This window comes from Pelodiscus sinensis, chromosome 19, assembly GCF_049634645.1.
Source record: "Pelodiscus sinensis isolate JC-2024 chromosome 19, ASM4963464v1, whole genome shotgun sequence".
Classification (NCBI taxonomy): Eukaryota; Metazoa; Chordata; order Testudines; family Trionychidae; genus Pelodiscus; species Pelodiscus sinensis.
Genome location: NC_134729.1, coordinates 23,513,089 through 23,528,940, shown reverse-complemented (window position 1 = coordinate 23,528,940; position 15,852 = coordinate 23,513,089). Strand labels below are relative to the sequence as shown.

The window sequence follows — 15,852 nt, the reverse complement described above, 5'->3', positions numbered from 1 at the left end:
TGCACCGTTTACAGCTGCTTCCAACTGGAGCCGGAATAAAGTGTTTTCCCACCCTCAAAAGTGCTGTCATTCCCAAGCAGTGCTCCATGTAGAGCAGGCTGGCCTGATCTCACTGGCTCCAGCTACCATGGGCATTAAAAGACAACTAAAAATGCATTCGATGCTTTACACCTCTGGGTAGGTAATTACTCCAGCTCCGTGGTGTCCAACACACTAGCCACTAGCCACATGTGGCTATTTGGCCAGTTGGGTGTGGCTAATTCACTGTTTCAGAACTGGTTGGACACCATGGCTCTAGCTGCAGTGGCCATGAGGGACAGAGGAGTGGGGGGCGGGGAGGAGGTGCACTCAGAAGGAGGAAGTCCATGAAGTGGCCTGAGCTACAATAACACACGAGTCTCAGTCTGCAATGAGGCAGAGGAAGTTCCTAAAAAGACTGAGAAGCAAATTCTATTTCTTTTTGCCTCCGAGCCATGGGCAGAGCCGTCTGCTCCTGTAGACTCCAGTTCCTTCAAATCTGTAGGCTGAGATCAGAATTTGTTTGCACCCGGGTGATTTGAAACCAGTGTTGTTAAAGAAGTGGGTTGGACACATTTATTTTGGTTTAAGCCAAGGTTATTTTGGTTTACCTTAAGTCAGTTAGTCTTGGGCTACTCCCCTAGCTGCCCTGGGGCAAGTAAAGATTTTAGACTCTTTGAGTTAAACTGGTGCCTGGTGTGAACTAGAAGATGAGGTCTGTGTAACTACGTCAGTCGGTTGTGAAAAATTCACACTCTGGATCAGCACAGTTAAATTAATCCACCCTAAGTCCCTGTGTTGACAGCACTAGCCAGTGGATGAATTCTTCCATCGACCTGGCTACCGCCTGTTGGAGAGGTGACGTGTCCACCCTCGGATTAGCAGTGTGTGCTCGGGTGTAGATAAGGCTCAGTAAATGACTGTGCTGTAACCAAGGGGACCAGTGTAAGTTAGGCTAAGTCTCCATTGCGCGCCTTACATCGGCACGGCTGTGCTGTTGCGGCTGCGCCATTATAAGGTGTGCTGGGTTGCCAGTCTTCATCACTCGGAGAGCTCTCTCCCGATGACAGAATAAAACCACCCTGAGCAACAAAAGTGTTCTCGACAAAAACCTACATTGGCTGGTGAGTTTGTGCAACTTGCAGTCTGAAGAGATGGCAAGAGGGGGTAGCCGAAAAGCAACTAATGTGGGGGTTAAGATCAAGCCCTGTGAGCGTACAAAGGAATAGCTTCCAGGGTGTTGCTCATGGGCAGTTGAAGAATGAGCTGTGGGAGGAAAGCCCCCAGCCCCAACTCCAGTCCCAGCCCTTCTGCTGAGGCGCCGCCCCTTTCCCTCCTCCTCTTCCCCCCCATGGGGAGGCAAGATGGTGTGCCACGCACGTGCTTCCATGAGCAGGCGAGCGCGCTATCATCCCAGCCTCTCCAGCCCTAGAAGAGGGTGCACCGCCCAGCCTCTACAGCTTTGGGGGGATGGCGGAGTAGTGCCCTGCAGCACAGCCTAACCTCTCCAGCCCCAGAGGACACTGTTGGGCCCAGCCCAGCCTCTCCAGCACCTGGAGGCAGGCGCTGGGAGCAGCAACACTCCAGCTATGTCTAGATTACAACGATCTAACGGACAAAGGTACGCAAGTTGCGCTCCGCAATTTGCGTATAAGGTTGCCAGGTGTCTGGTTTTGAACCGGACAGTCCAGTATTTGAGCTTTCTGTTTGGGAAACAAATTGAGAAAATAGAAATGTCCAGTATTTTCTAAATAAGGTGTAATGTAGCTTGTGATGTAATGTCGAGTGTGTCCGGTATTTGTGTTGAAACCATCTGGCATCCCTATTTGCGAACCTTTTTCTGATAGCTTTTTCGGAAGAGGCTTTTCTGAAATTTGGCCCGTCTACACTCGGCCAAATTTTGGAAAATCCTCCTCTTTCGGAGGAGCCCTTTTTCCTTGTGGAAGGAGGAAGACAGGGCTGCCAAAAGAGCATGCCTGCTCTTCCGCTTTTTTTTTTTTTTTTGCAGAAGAGCAGACACGTTCCCTGGACGCGGTGGAGTTTTTCTGGGATACCAGAGGTATCCTGGAAAAAGCCCATAGTCTAGACGTAGCCTCCTATTGCAGGTTTTCTGGGGGCAGAGTGTGGGCGGGGCCAGGCTGGCGGTTTGGGAACGCAAACCCTTCCCCCGCCTTACACACCAGATGCCCATGATGTCGCAGTTAGCTTGAAGGGTCCGTGTGAACGTTGCACAGCCACCAGGTACCACATTAGTGCAAGTTGCATTCTTCGTGCCTTGCACCCCTTTTCTGAGCCAGTAGATTGGCCAAGCCTTGCACGAGAGGGGCACTCACTGACACCCGGTTTGTGGCCGGTTGCTTGCCCAAGTCAAGTGGAAAGAGCCCCAAACCAACAGGATTTCTACTTTGGTTTTTAAAAGCAAACGGAAAGACTCGGAGCCGCGGACGAAATGTCTCCTGAACAACGCTGAGATCACACCTCACCACCCCAAGGACCCGGTGGAGATGAGACGCATCAACTTCCAGACTCCAGGTAACTGGCTGCACGCCGGCCTCCCTCCTCTAGGAAGGAGAAGTGGAGCGACTGCCCTTCTTGCCTGCATTAAGGCTGTTGCGATGCTGCCTCTGCTGCACCCCACCTCTAGCCAGAGGCCCAGGGAAGAGATCTCTGGAGCCCTGGGTATGCTAAGCGAGAGTGCTGCAAGAAGTCCTGGCTTGGAGCCCCCCGAGGTGGCAGTAGCTCGTGTCTCCACACAGCAGCCACTCCAGCCATTGTGAATGGGGTGCACCAGATGGCTGCAATGGCTGGAACAGCTGTAGCTGAGGCCTGACTGGCCTGGTGAAGTCTGGGTTAGATAGGCAACCGTGTGCACTGGAACTGCCCTGAATTGGCCAGTCCTCCTGACTCCCCTCGTAATGCATTGCCTCCAATTGGGAGATTCCCCCAGGAACAGGAGTGGCAGGATTCCCAGAATGCACCGGTGCAAGCACTTCTACCAAGAGCACTGTGTGCAGAGGCACCGGATTAGTTCTTTGGAAACAGCTGTCATGTGGCCATATTAATGCATCACAAGGAGAAGCCAGACGGCCAGCCGCTCATGCAAGCAAGCACCAGGCAGCGTTTTCTCGCTTAGTGTAGACGACCTCTTAGGGGGTCCTGCTCCACTCCTTCCCCCGCTGGTAACACACTTAACCACCTTGCCGAGAGGCACGAGGCACCCTCCCGTCTACACGCACAGGCCCCATACACATGCATGGGTCACCTGCCTGCATGGCACTTCTGCAAGCCTCCACCAACATGCACCCAACCCGGGCACTGCCCCCCAACAAGAGACACTAGTGCCACTGCACAGAGCCATGCCTGCCCACTGGCCCGCTGCTCAGCTGCTGGGTCCCCAGAGCAGGAGGAGTTGGAAAGGAATTTGTTGTGCTTTGGGGGCTGGTTGTCGTTTTTGCCATTTTGTGCTTGTTAGTAATGTTTCTGCAGCTCCCCCCGCCCATCTCTGTCCTGGCGGTTGCCTCTGTTTTCTCGGGGCATTGGGAAGTTGGTAGTTAACCAGAGGGCAAGGATTGCTGCAGTTCAGATTCCCACAGCAAGGAGATGGGAGATGCCCTCCCCATGGTCTGTTCCAGTCGCCCAAGCTTTGAGGCTGGGTCAGGGCAGAATCCCCCTGGGTAGTGGCGATACCAGATTCAAAGCAGCCCCTGGGGACTGAGCACACAGGAGGGTTCTGCAGCAGCCAAAGTTGTCGTGGACTCTGGGCCAAACTCTGCTCAGTCCCTTTGGCGTCAGTCTGAGGTAACGGCGGAGTTGCTCTGGATTTACAGCACGGTGGGTGCCATGCTGGTACCACCGTGCAGCTTCTCTGAGGCAAGGAATCCATCGTGCCCTTGCAGGCCTCCTGCAGCCTGAATCCAAGGCCGGGATGGCGCCATGGGGGTTAATGCAGCTCGGTCTGACCTCTCATCCCTCCTGGAAGCAGTTTCCCCAGGGGAGCTCCAGCTGCAATGCAGAGCAGCTCCAGGAACCGTTGCCAAACCCCCACTGGTGAAACTGGCTTCATGCTGGGTGCAAATGGGACGCTCAAAAGAGCAGCTTGTGCTGCGCAGGGAGGGCAAATTCATCCCGGGGGTAATTCCATTCAGAGCAATGCCTCCGGCCCCGGGACGCATGTGGCTGGAGCGAGAGGGGGCTGGAGTTTGCACACCTGGGCATCCACCTGAGGACGCCTGCTTGACTGGGGGCTGGGATCGGCGTTCTACCATTGGCACATCCAGACCTAGGCTCCATCTGCAAGCAGAGGCCAGCACACGAGAGGAGAACTCCAAACCGGAGTCGCTGCCGTCTCAGCACCAGCCAGCAAGCTCAGGAGAAGCTAGTCATTCTCAGTGTGGTAGCTGAGAGATCCTTTATTGATTTACTGGGTGACTGTTTCCTGCCCTTGCAGAGGAGCAACTTGATCAAGGAGCTGCTTCCCATCTCTGACCATTGCAATGTAGGGTCGGTCTCTAGCCCATGCTTCTAGCAGGTGTACAGCGTAGTTTTAACTGGCCCCAGCCTTAAAATCGTAGGACTGAAAGGGTCCTGAGTAGGTCATCTGATCAGTTCCCTGCACTCAAGTCAGGTGATGCTTCCAACCTTCCCTTGGGAAACCATCACACATAGAGAGCTCATTGGTGGTGACTTTACCTTAGTTGTTCTCCACTAATCCAGGCGGGGATTTTCGGACAGAAGCCTAAACGTATCAGGCACCCAGCCCCCACTGCATTTCCGTGGGAGTTGGATCCCCTTTGAGTTTTTCAGCCTGCAGTATGTCGATGATGAAGAGAGATCCCTGGTGCAGGTTATAGGTGGGAGATTCTCTGGGCACCGTGCAGCCGCTAGGATTCAATCTAGCGTGGCACAAAGGCTGGGCTACGTGTGCCCTGTTCCACACCGGCTCCCTGTGATCCAGAGAATCTTCATTCTGTCCCCGGTAGCAAGTGAGGGACTGGGGGCGGGGGGCGTGTGTCCCTAAGGGGGTGGGGAGATAAAGCAAATTTTGCTGGCCCTGGCCCTACCTAAACAGCACAAAAAATAACTTTTCATTTCCTCTTAAATTTATGTTGCTTTTTCAGTTTTATTAGCATGAAATTTTAAAACAAGAAAAAAGTGTATTTTTATTTATTTATTTTTTACTGTTTTCTGCAGATTCTGGTCTGAGCAGCCCTCTCAGTGACCCTGAGTTTGACTTTGAAAGTTAGTTCCTGTGTGTTTTTGTTCCTGTTGGTTTACATTTTTTTCCTTTTTTTTTTTTTTTTGGTTGTTGTTGGTTTGTTTCTTTTGTCGTTTTTTCTTTGTTTTGTTTTGTTTTTCTTTTTCCTGTTTTCTGCTGAACTCTCTGTGTGTCCCTGCGGCTCTCCCCATCTCATCTCTCTCTTGTGCCATCTGTTTGTCTGAGCCACGCTTCCAGTTTTACAGTATCAAATGCAGGACTTGTGCAAAATGACAGCAGGGGTAACAATAACATAGGGACGGAGCTCCTGGTGGCTGACTTACGAGACACCGTCCGTCCCTCTGCCTGTCTCATTTTCTCTCAGGAGAAAAATCCAAGGTTCAAGGCTCCCTTGTTAAAGATGTTTCAAAAATGAACTTAGAACAGTCATCAAATGCTTGGCTACATGTGTGTCCTTCGGATCTGTGGGAGAAGGCAGCTCTTTGTACACTGGTCTGTGTGTGTGTGTTGCTCTGTTAGATGGATAAAGGGAAGTCTGTAGTCAAAACCATACTCCTCCTCTCTCAAGAGACCTGCACTGACACCCGTCTATGCCAAACTAGGGAAAAGGCCATTTCTAGTGTTGTTCTTTGGCAGTGCCCCGGACACACAGTCTATATGCTGCACCTTTGCTGGGTTTCACAAAAAGCTCCATCCAACTTCAGGGAGTTTGCTAAGATAAACAGGCCGTGGCCTTCAGCTGAGGTTTGAGTGAGGTTTCGGCTGAGTTGGCTGGTACACAGAGAGAGGAGTCCTCTGTGATAAGATTAGAGACGTTCATGGGATTGAAATGCAAGATGAGAACGTGCTGTAAGACTTTGCCCCAGTAGAAGCGGGGAATCCAGGCTCCTTTCGGCATGTTGGGTAGTTATTTACCCCTTGGCTAGGGGCTTCCAACATACGCCGACTTCAGTCAGACCTGTGGGTGCAGCTCCAACACCTTTGCTTGGTGCCCTAGATGATGACACTGGAATAGGCCTCTAAATAGCCTAGTCCGTTGTTGGCACTGAGCTAAAAGGACCCTCTCCTCTCGGTACGGGGGTGGTCCCATCTGTGCTCCTCTGCGAAATGACGTTGCCAGCTGCTTGCTTAATCCAACCCCATATCTTTTCTCTCCCCCTCGACACAGTGCATTTCAGGCTTTTACGGGAACCACTGATGTGCCTGGCAGCCTGGCCGGGAAAGTGTTTACTCATTTCAGAGAATTCCAGCCTGTTTTCCTTATTAAGAGCTCTCGAAATTGATCCGATATGGGGATGTCTGAATCAAGACCACGAGCTCCCAGGCACTCTCAGCTGTTGTTATGAAGCGGGGGGCCTGGGACACACTGATGCAGGGAGCTGAGATGTCTGAGGCTGGCTGAGGGTTTTTTCTGGAGCTCTGATAAAGGAAACACCTCCTGAAATTCCTTACAGGGGAGTGTGACTTCCACGGTGGACATCTAGGATGGGGCCTTTTCCCATCATCCTCTGCATGATGGGATGGACAGAGGCCTTGTACTGTGACCAGCTAGTCCTGGAGCCTTTGGGTTTTTTGCTCTTGGGTTTTTTAACCTGTATATTTATTGTTTGGGATTTAATTTACAACTCTGTTTCTAATTGCCTATCAGCTAATAATCTGTAGCTCCTCGTGGCAGAGTCAGATTCCGGTGGCAGCAGCTGGCCCATATGCTGGCTGTCTGCCTGGTTGCCTCCTGCCCCAGGTGGGAAGAAATCTGTGGGGGGAAGGGAAAACGTATACAGATCTGAAAACAATTTATTAAGTTGCCAGTTGTTGTGAATAGAGCTCAGTTTGCTGTAATGATCAAGCGAAGGTCCTGGCCCTTTGCAGCCCTTCCCCAGCACCTTCCAAGAGGGCAGAAGAAGAAAACGAGGTCTGTGTGGAATGTTTATTATAACGTTAGCATCGTGCATCATGTCCCCTATATGTGGAAAGGCCAGCCTCTGTCAAACGCTCTTTATGAACTAGACATGGACAAAAGAAGCGCTTCTCATACGTGTTCCCATAACACAAGAACTAGGGGTCACCAAATGAATAGGTGGCAGATTTAAAACAAACAAAAGGAACTATTTCTTCGTGCAACGCACAGTCAACCCATGGAACTCCTTGCCAGAGGATGTTGTGAAGGCCAGGACTTCAAAGGTTCAAAGTAGGATTAGATCCATTCATGGAGGACAGAGCAATCAAAGATGGGCAGGAATGGTGTCCCTAACCTCTATTTGTCAGAAGCTGGAAATGTGTAACAAGGGAGGGATCATGTGACAATTACCTGTTCTGTTCATTCCTTCTGGGCACCTGGCATTGGCCACTGTCAGAAGACAGGACACTGGGCTAGGTGGACCTTTGCTCTGACCCAGTGTGGCCGTTCTTATGTTATGAAACTTCTTACTTATGTTCACTTCCACCACTGAAACACAGCTGTCTCTGGGGCGGAACACGGCCACACTGCAGGAACTGAAGGGAGACTCCCACATCTGAGTACAGCAAGAGGTGTGTAGAGAATCAGGCTAACTAGAAACCCACTGGCTGTGACCCCTTCCTTCCATGAGCCAGGAGAGACATTCTGACCCCATGGGGATTAAGAGGCCATGCTGGACCAGCCTATCCTCCATCTACTTTTTGCCTCCTGGGTTTTCTTTTTCGCCCTCCCCATTCTCTGCCTGGCTTTCCAATTCCAGAAGGAACGATTCGATAGTTTGGAAATTACGGTGCCTGACTTGTGGCTCCGCGCTTGGGCCAAGCCCCTCCCCCACTCTGTCTGCCGTGAGCCCTGTCTGTGGGTTTGGGGATAAAAACGCTGTAAAACTGAGGATTGTCATGCTTGCTTTGCCATCTCTGTGCTGAGTTTTCAGAGTAACCGACCATGCTGCTGCCGCCGCTACTACTTTCACACACCGCCAACGGGGCTCGAAATTCTCCATTGCTCCCACCTCACCTCCTCCCCTTTCCACCCTGGGCCGGGGCTGGGGGGAATGCGATGGCTTCTCAAAACTTGCCCGGGCCCTGGCTGGCCGGCAGGGGAGTGGAGATGCTGCTGGAACAAGGGGCCTAGCTTTTCCAAGGGATTAGTTGCCTAGCTCCCACTGAAACCCGTGGCTGTTAGGTGCCTAACAACCTTGCTGGATCCCGGCCAGGGTGACTTGCTGCAGATGAGGAGAGCATGGAAAGCTTTTCCACGCTGGTTTCTATGTGAGCCCTTGGGGGGTGGGGATTAGTCTACAGAGAGCTCCCTGCAAGAACCTGAGTTTCTGCTCCCCCAGCCAAGTTTTCTGCCGGCCCTGCTACAAACCTCAGAGCGGGCTGTGGAGAGCAGCTTGTCGGTCCAGGTCCTGGCTGAGCACCACCATCAATCTCATGAGGCTTCAGTGACAACCTCCCTGGCGCACAGCTTCATGGGAAAGGGGGCAGTGTCTTGTCCTTTTCCTTGGCTATTTCCAACCATGCCCGAGACCTGTGCCACGCCAAGCGTGGTGAAAGGGACTGCGGGGGGCTTCAGTCTGGCAAGACACCTGCCAGGCGCCAGGTTTGGAGAGGGCCTGGGGCATCCTCCTTTCCTCCTGGAAGGTGAGAAGCAACCCCTTGTGATGCCACCAGGATGGGCCTTTGGAGCCTGCCTACAGTTTGGGGCTGCTCATCACAGCCGCTGGAGGAGGGAGCCTCGTCACAGCAATCTGCTGAACCTGTGCTTGGCGTTGCAGTGGCAGGGAGAGGCAATCCCAGAGAGATGTGACACTTCGTGCCGGGCAGGAAGGCTCCAGATTAAGGGCAGTTGTCCCAGCCCTGAGTGTAGCTGCTGAAACTGGGGGTTCTCCCGCACCCCCTGGCTTGCCATATGCAGGGTTTAGTTTGGTTCAGTGGCTCTCAGCACCCCCACTATACATATTGTTCCAGCATCCCTGCCATGGGGTGTTTGCGTGTAGCCCTGGGTTTATTATCACACACAGAGCCATGACCGCAGCCTTGAAAAGCCTCCAAACGCTCTCCCATCTGCACGCCCCCTGCCACCCACCCATTTTCATCGGTCAGCAAGAATTCTGCCCTGTTCCTGTCTTTGAGTTGGCGTTTGTTTACAACCATGCCGAGTGCTGTGACATTTGCTGCGTAGGTTTCCTTTGGCAGAGTTTGCTCGTTTTAAGTCCACTACTGGAATCACTAACAAGCATCTGCTCTTTGGATTTATTTTTTCCTTTTTATTTTCTTTTGGTAAATGTTGAGAATGGGGCCATCACCGGGGAAAGCTTTCATTTTCCTATCTTTTACTTCCAAGGACACAATTTCGAGCCCTGAATCTTCTCTCTTCTAACCTCCCTCCTTTCATTGCAGATCTCACATTGTAAATTTTTTTTCTTGTTTTTATTTTTTCCCTTATAAAATATGCAAAGTTTACAACTGGTAGTTTTGTTAATTAAATGAGATTTCTTTTCTCCCGCTGTCTTTTCTGCTAGGTATGCTCAACCACCCGCCAATCCCCATCTCCGAGCTAGCAGAACATACAGAGCATCTCAAAGCCAACGACAACTTGAAACTATCCCAGGAGTATGAGGTACGAGCAACAAAAGGCATGCGGGAGAGACCCTCGGAAGCCGGAGGCTAAGAAGCCCACCCAGACCCCTACCCACAAAGCAACTAGGCACAAGCTTAATTTTGTGCACCTATGTGATCAAGTTGGGGTTAGTGAGGCTAATCCAGCATTTAAAGGGAAGCAGCTGCTTGAAAGCTTTGCAGGATTGGGCTGCAGAGAGCAAGGAGTGGAGTTCAGAAAAGTGGGCCTGCAGAAGTTGGATTGCAAGCCCTATGGGGCAGGCACCATCAGTCTGGTCCATGTTGGGTCTTGGTCCGTAGGTGGGATTAGCTGGGTCCTTGAAGCGTTGCTAATAGAGCTGAGCAAATACCCCAGGTCTCAGGCACTACTTGTTTGTGTTTTGATTTGCCCACAGCCCGGGTACTCTGCAAACAGTCTGGCACCGTACGCTCAAGGGCTATCCAGAGCCAGTCAGTAGCTTGAAGGTTACTGAACACCAGGTTCAGGGGTGTGTGAATTGTGCCATGTCGGCGAGTTCCTGAAATCCCGGCACCAGCAGATGTCACAATCTGCCATCCCGACATGCTCTGGGATTTAAGTTACATAAATTGCAAATTGATTGAGTTGTTCATAATATGTGCTGGTAGTTGCTAGGCAAATGTACAAAACTGCAAGGCACTAATGTCCTCTCGCTCTCCTGCTGCAGAACACTTCTAACTAATGGGTATTTCTATTGTAATGTACCCTGGGCTCTTGCTGTGCCCACACAGGCAACTCCTAGCTCCCTTGCATTCCTTTCAACACCCGAGCCCCAAGTGTTTCCCTTGTCCTCTGGCATGGCTTAGGTCTGGGGCTGCTCCTCCTCCAATATTCATAGCAAAATCAGAAGCCTTTCTAAAAACCTTTCCACTAAAATGCTAATTAGCAATAACTCCTGGCTTCGTGTCCTACAATCCGTTTCCTAACTCTAGTCTGTCACAGAGTCATAGAGGAGTAGAGTTGGAAGAGACCTCAGGAGGTTATCTACTCCAACCCCCTAAATCATCCCAGCCAGAGCTTTGTCAAGCCTAACCTTGGGAAACCTCTAGGGATGGAGATTCCACCCCGTCCCTAGGGAACCCATCCCAGCACTTCACCACCCTCCTAGTGAAGTAGTTTTTCCTAATATCCAGCGTAGACCTCCTTGGTGCAACTTGAGACCATTGCTCCTTGTTCTGCCATCTGTCACTACTGAGAACAGCCTCTCGCCATCCTCTTTGGAACCCCCCTCCAGGAAGTTGAAGGCTGCTATCAAATCCCCCACACAGTTTTGTAGACTAAATAAGCCCAAATCCCTCAGGGTATGTCTACACTACCCTCCTAATTCGAATTAGGAGGGTAATGTAGGCATACTGCACTTGCAAATGAAGCCCGGGAAATTCAAATCCCGGGCTTCATTTGCAAGTGCGGTATGCCTACATTACCCCGCTAGTTCGAATTAGCGGGGTAGTGTAGACATTCCCTTAGTCTCTCCTCATAAGTTCCAGCCCCCAATCACTTTTGTTGCCCTCCACTGGACTTCTCCAGTGCGTTCACATCCTTTCTGTAATGGGGGGCCCAGTACTACAGATGTAGCCTCACCGGTACTGAATAGAGGGAAATATCAGTTCTGCCCATGGATGGCTCCCAAACAGAAAGGAAGGAGAGATCAGTTGAATAATTGGTTGGTTGTGAGTTCTGTTGCTTAGCTCTGCTTGCTAGTGTCACTGATGCTCTTTGCCCTAGGAAATGTGGGTGTGGAAAGGGCAGATCCGTTGGCTCTGTTGGGGTCTTTCCCCCCCATGTCAGAGTTTGGGGAGCGTGTGGAAGCCAGAAGCCAGTTAATACGCTCTACACAGATTTCAAAGTCTAATTTGCATAATGCAATATCCCAAGTGCCCTGGCTTAGTTCCAGCAAAACCTCCTCCAGTTGTGGAGCCAGAGCTAAACAAACAGCACTAATGAAATGAAAGCGAGGCGAGATTAGAGGGATAGAGAGCAAACAGACACATTACAACAGTATAAATACCCATTAGTTAGAAATGCTCCGCAGCAAGAGAGCGAGAGGACATTAGTGTCTTGTGGTTTTGTACCAACTTTTCCACCTCCTCTCAGCTGCATGGCTCATAAAATACACACCAAGAGCACCAGATCTAAGCCGCAGCAGCAGAGAATGGGAGCTCTTGGGGATAGGGTGCCGAGGGGAGGCAAGGGAATTAACAATTGCTTCTGGGCGCACAGCAAGGGTGCGGGGCCCATGCTCATGGAAACTGGAGGCTACAGCTCCCAATAGAGCATGCATGTAATGTGCCCCCCCCAACTCCTGTCCCCCCAGGAGGGGCGCAGGCAGGTTGCAAAGTGAACAGCAAGGAGCACTGCAGAACCCTTTGCCCACCCTCTCCCCCCGAGACTCCCAAAATGATGGTGGAAAGCGGGATTAAGCCCAAGTTTTATTTGATTCTCCAGCTGAGGATTTAGTGGTAAACATAATTAACCTAATTTCCATATCTGGGACAGCTGGACTTAAAAAACCAGCAACCCTGGCATAAATCATCAGGACAGGCAGAGAGGATTTTGCTCTCCAGTGCATTCCACTACCTCCTCCCCCCACCCTTATCCCTTCCAGGAAAGTGCTGCTGTTGATTCGGTGTCTTAGGGCCAGATTCCTTAACCCTTGTTTGACCAAGGAGATGCAACTTTTCTTCTCCTGCCAAATGCGCATGTGCCAGCTGGTGCAAGCAAAGCCTCCACAGGTCCGCTTGTCCATTATTTTGCTCATTCAAAAATGTTATCTGCTCTTCCGGGCTCTGCCCAGTTTTCAAATATCCCAAACAATGCTGCTTCCACCACTTCTCTTGGGACAGGACAATTCCCTTCCCACTGTTGACTACTCCTCACTGATAAAGAAGTGCTTCTCTGATATGTGGCTTCCATTTTCCCTTTCTCACTTTTATTCCATTGTGCCTTGTTGTAACCCTTTGCCTCTTCCCATCAGGTACCAGTAGATTTAAGTCCCTCTTTTTAAGAAAGTGTTAGCTAAAATATATAGATCTGGCTCTTCTGATTATTCCGCATAAATCCACCCCTTTGCCCCCCCACCCCCATTATATCTATTCTCCAGGCTCCCTCCCTTTGTCGTTATCTGTGCAGCAATACTGTGCCCAAGAGGGAAAGCCATAATAGTATTGTTTCTGGGCACAGTTGTGCCAGAGCTGTATAGAGAAGTTAGCATCTCCCTGTTCCTTGACTTGGTGCCTTTGCATATGCAGCCTGAAACAGCAGTGCTCCTGGGTTTGCTTGCATTGTGATTGTATGCGAATGGAAAATACTGCAAGTGCCCCCCGGGGTGTGCCTGGGATGCATTACAGAACGGGAGAGGGGCCGCGGTCCTGCCGCATCACTGTGATGCTGCTGAAAGCAGTGAGGGGAGGGTCTCTTACGGCTCGGGGCCGAGGGACGGAGAGCATGCCGCTCTTTGGCTGAAGCTGCAGAGCCCCGACGACGCTGCTGCTCCTCCTCTCTGACTACCCTGTTTGTCTTTCCTCATTCTTCCAGTCCATTGACCCTGGACAGCAATTCACATGGGAGCACTCAAACCTGGAAGTGAACAAGCCCAAAAACCGCTATGCTAACGTGATCGCCTATGACCATTCCCGTGTCATCCTGCTGCCCATTGAAGGTAACCATACTGGTCTCTGCTCCGGGACATTACAACTAGACTGTGGCTTTTTCAGGAGAGTGCAGGGCACCGTGGTCCACAGGGACCCATGATACTGCTCTCTGCTCTTCCCTCACCAGGCTCCTGACAGAGTCCCTCCTCAGTCATGAGAATAAGTTGTGATTCCAGTCACGCTCCCTGGCCCTGCATCCTTAGTTTCAAAGGGGCATTTTTTTAGCAGCTGGGTTCCCTTGACTTGAAAGTTCAGCTGCCAGCTGGGTACATTCCCGAGTAATGGGAAGAACTCAGACCATATACTGGGATGGGGTGGAGGTGGCACTTCCCGAATCAGTGCCAGGCTTGGCGTGAGAGTCAGCAATATCCCCTGAGACCCGCTGGTGTGTTTGACACTAGCAGGGCTGGGCCTGCTCCTCATCAAATATTAAAGACGAAATCAGAAGCCTCTCTCGAAAACCCTTTCCACTGAAATGCCAATTAGCAGTAACACTTGGCTTCGTGTCCAACGGTCCCTTTTCTGAGCAGTTTCCTGAACTCCTGTGACTGATAGACCCACCGTATTCAGAAGACTCTCAGAGGGGGAGCCGTGTTTGTCTGTAACTTTAAAATCAACGAGTGGTCCTTTGGCACCTTAGAGACTAATAAAAATATATGTCGTATCATGAGCTTTCGGGGGCAAAACACACTCATCTCGTGAGCTGAAGCAGAATAACAGAAACCCAGAATTTTATAACAGAAAAAGAAGGGGGAAAAAATTACCTGTCAGTTGTAAGACCAGCGCTAATGAGGCTAATTAAGTGGGCTGAAGCAGCTCCTGGCAGCTCCAGCAACCAATTTGCAAAGTGGGACAAGAGCAGTTTAGTGCAGTAGTTCTCAGCCAGGGGTACGTGTAGCCCTGGGGTAAATGGGGGTCGTCCAGGGGGTACATCAGCTCGTCTAGATATTTGTCCAGTTTTACAATGGGCTACATATAAAACACTAGCAAAGTCAGTACATACTAAATTTCATACAGACAATGACTTATTTATACTGCTCTTTATACTGGGATGTAAGTACTGTATTCATATTCCACCTGATTTATTTTATAATTATGTTAAAAATGAGAGAGCCGTTTTTCAATAATATTGGCTGTGGCACTTTTTTTGTATTTTTCTGTCTGATTTTGTAAGCAAGTTGTTTTTAAATGAAGTGAAATGTGGGGATACATAAGACAAATCAGACTCCAGAAAGGGGTACAGTAGTCTGGAAAAGATTGAGAGCTACTGCACTTATTCTAACAGCGTATGTCTACACTGCAATGTAGGCATTCGAACTTGCAAATGAAGCTTGGGATTTAAATATCCCGCGCTTCATTTGCATGTTCCCCAGCACCGCCATTTTTAAATGCCCCGTAGTTCGAACTACCTACCTTGCAGGAGGAATAAAGGTAGTTCAAATTAGGAGCTTTAATTCGAACTACCTAGTCCGTGCTGTGTGTAGCCGCTGGCAAGTAGTTCGAACTACGGGGCATTTAAAAATGGCGGCGCTCGGGAACATGCAAAGGAAGCCCGGGATATTTAAATCTTAAATCCCGGGCTTCATTTGCAAGTTCGAATGCCTACATTCGAACTAGGGTGGCAGTGTAGACATACCCACAGAGTCCCTGTGATCCTGCTCTAAGCCTCTCACCATCATTCATGGCACATGCATGTGCCATTTGTGCTTGGCCTTCCTCAGTCGAGAATTGCCCATATCTAGGCATCAAGAGCAGGCAGCACCTGGGGACAAGTTCTAGGGATTCCCCCCAGTTGGTGTTAAGGTTGGTTCAAAAAGTCTAGGGACACGGTGAATGGCTAGAATCATTCCCTTTCCAAAATAACTCCGGGGGCCTGGTTTCTGAGGAAACGGTGACTATGGAGATCTGCCAAGAATCCAGCATCAATGTGGAACAGCCCTGGCTGTTGCTGAAGGAGAATTTCTAACGTTTTTTATTACAAAGATGGCTGTGTCTCAGCTTGTTTTCCTCTGAAATCAATATTGCATGAGCCAATTAAACCGTAGAGCGAAGCTTTCAAAAGTCACATTGCTGGATTCACTGGAAGCAAAAGGGAATTCCTGATCCAAGCCCAGGGAAGTGCCGCTGCTCGGGGAAATAACATGCCAGCACAGGCGTGTGCTCTGAAAGGTGCTAGCTTGAGAGTCCCGTGATCTAGAGAAGACACCTCTGTATCTACAGAACAGATACCGTCCTTGGCACCTCTGCCAGAGAAGTGGGATTGGGTTGTGCAGCAGGGACACCTCCAGGCTAGGAACAGGACTGAATCCCAAGTCATCTCACACAGGCATTGAAGAGTCACCAGATGATAACTGTGTCCAGCCAGGAAA

The 15,852-nt window shown here is 50.5% G+C and overlaps 1 protein-coding gene across 17 annotated transcripts in view; it reads left to right on the top strand.

Moving 5' to 3' along the window:
- Window positions 1-15,852, top strand: part of PTPRS (protein tyrosine phosphatase receptor type S) — a 279,600-nt gene that overhangs the window by 243,396 nt on the left and 20,352 nt on the right. For 13 of the 17 annotated variants that reach the window (XM_075903072.1, XM_075903067.1, XM_075903074.1 and 10 more), the window contains 4 exons: window positions 2,438-2,550; window positions 5,209-5,256; window positions 9,718-9,815; window positions 13,368-13,491. In XM_075903072.1, coding sequence (XP_075759187.1) covers window positions 2,438-2,550; window positions 5,209-5,256; window positions 9,718-9,815; window positions 13,368-13,491 — 383 coding nt within the window. The remainder of the gene's footprint in view (window positions 1-2,437; window positions 2,551-5,208; window positions 5,257-9,717; window positions 9,816-13,367; window positions 13,492-15,852) is intronic. The other 4 variants (XM_075903076.1, XM_075903079.1, XM_075903080.1 and 1 more) reach the window with 1 other exon arrangement.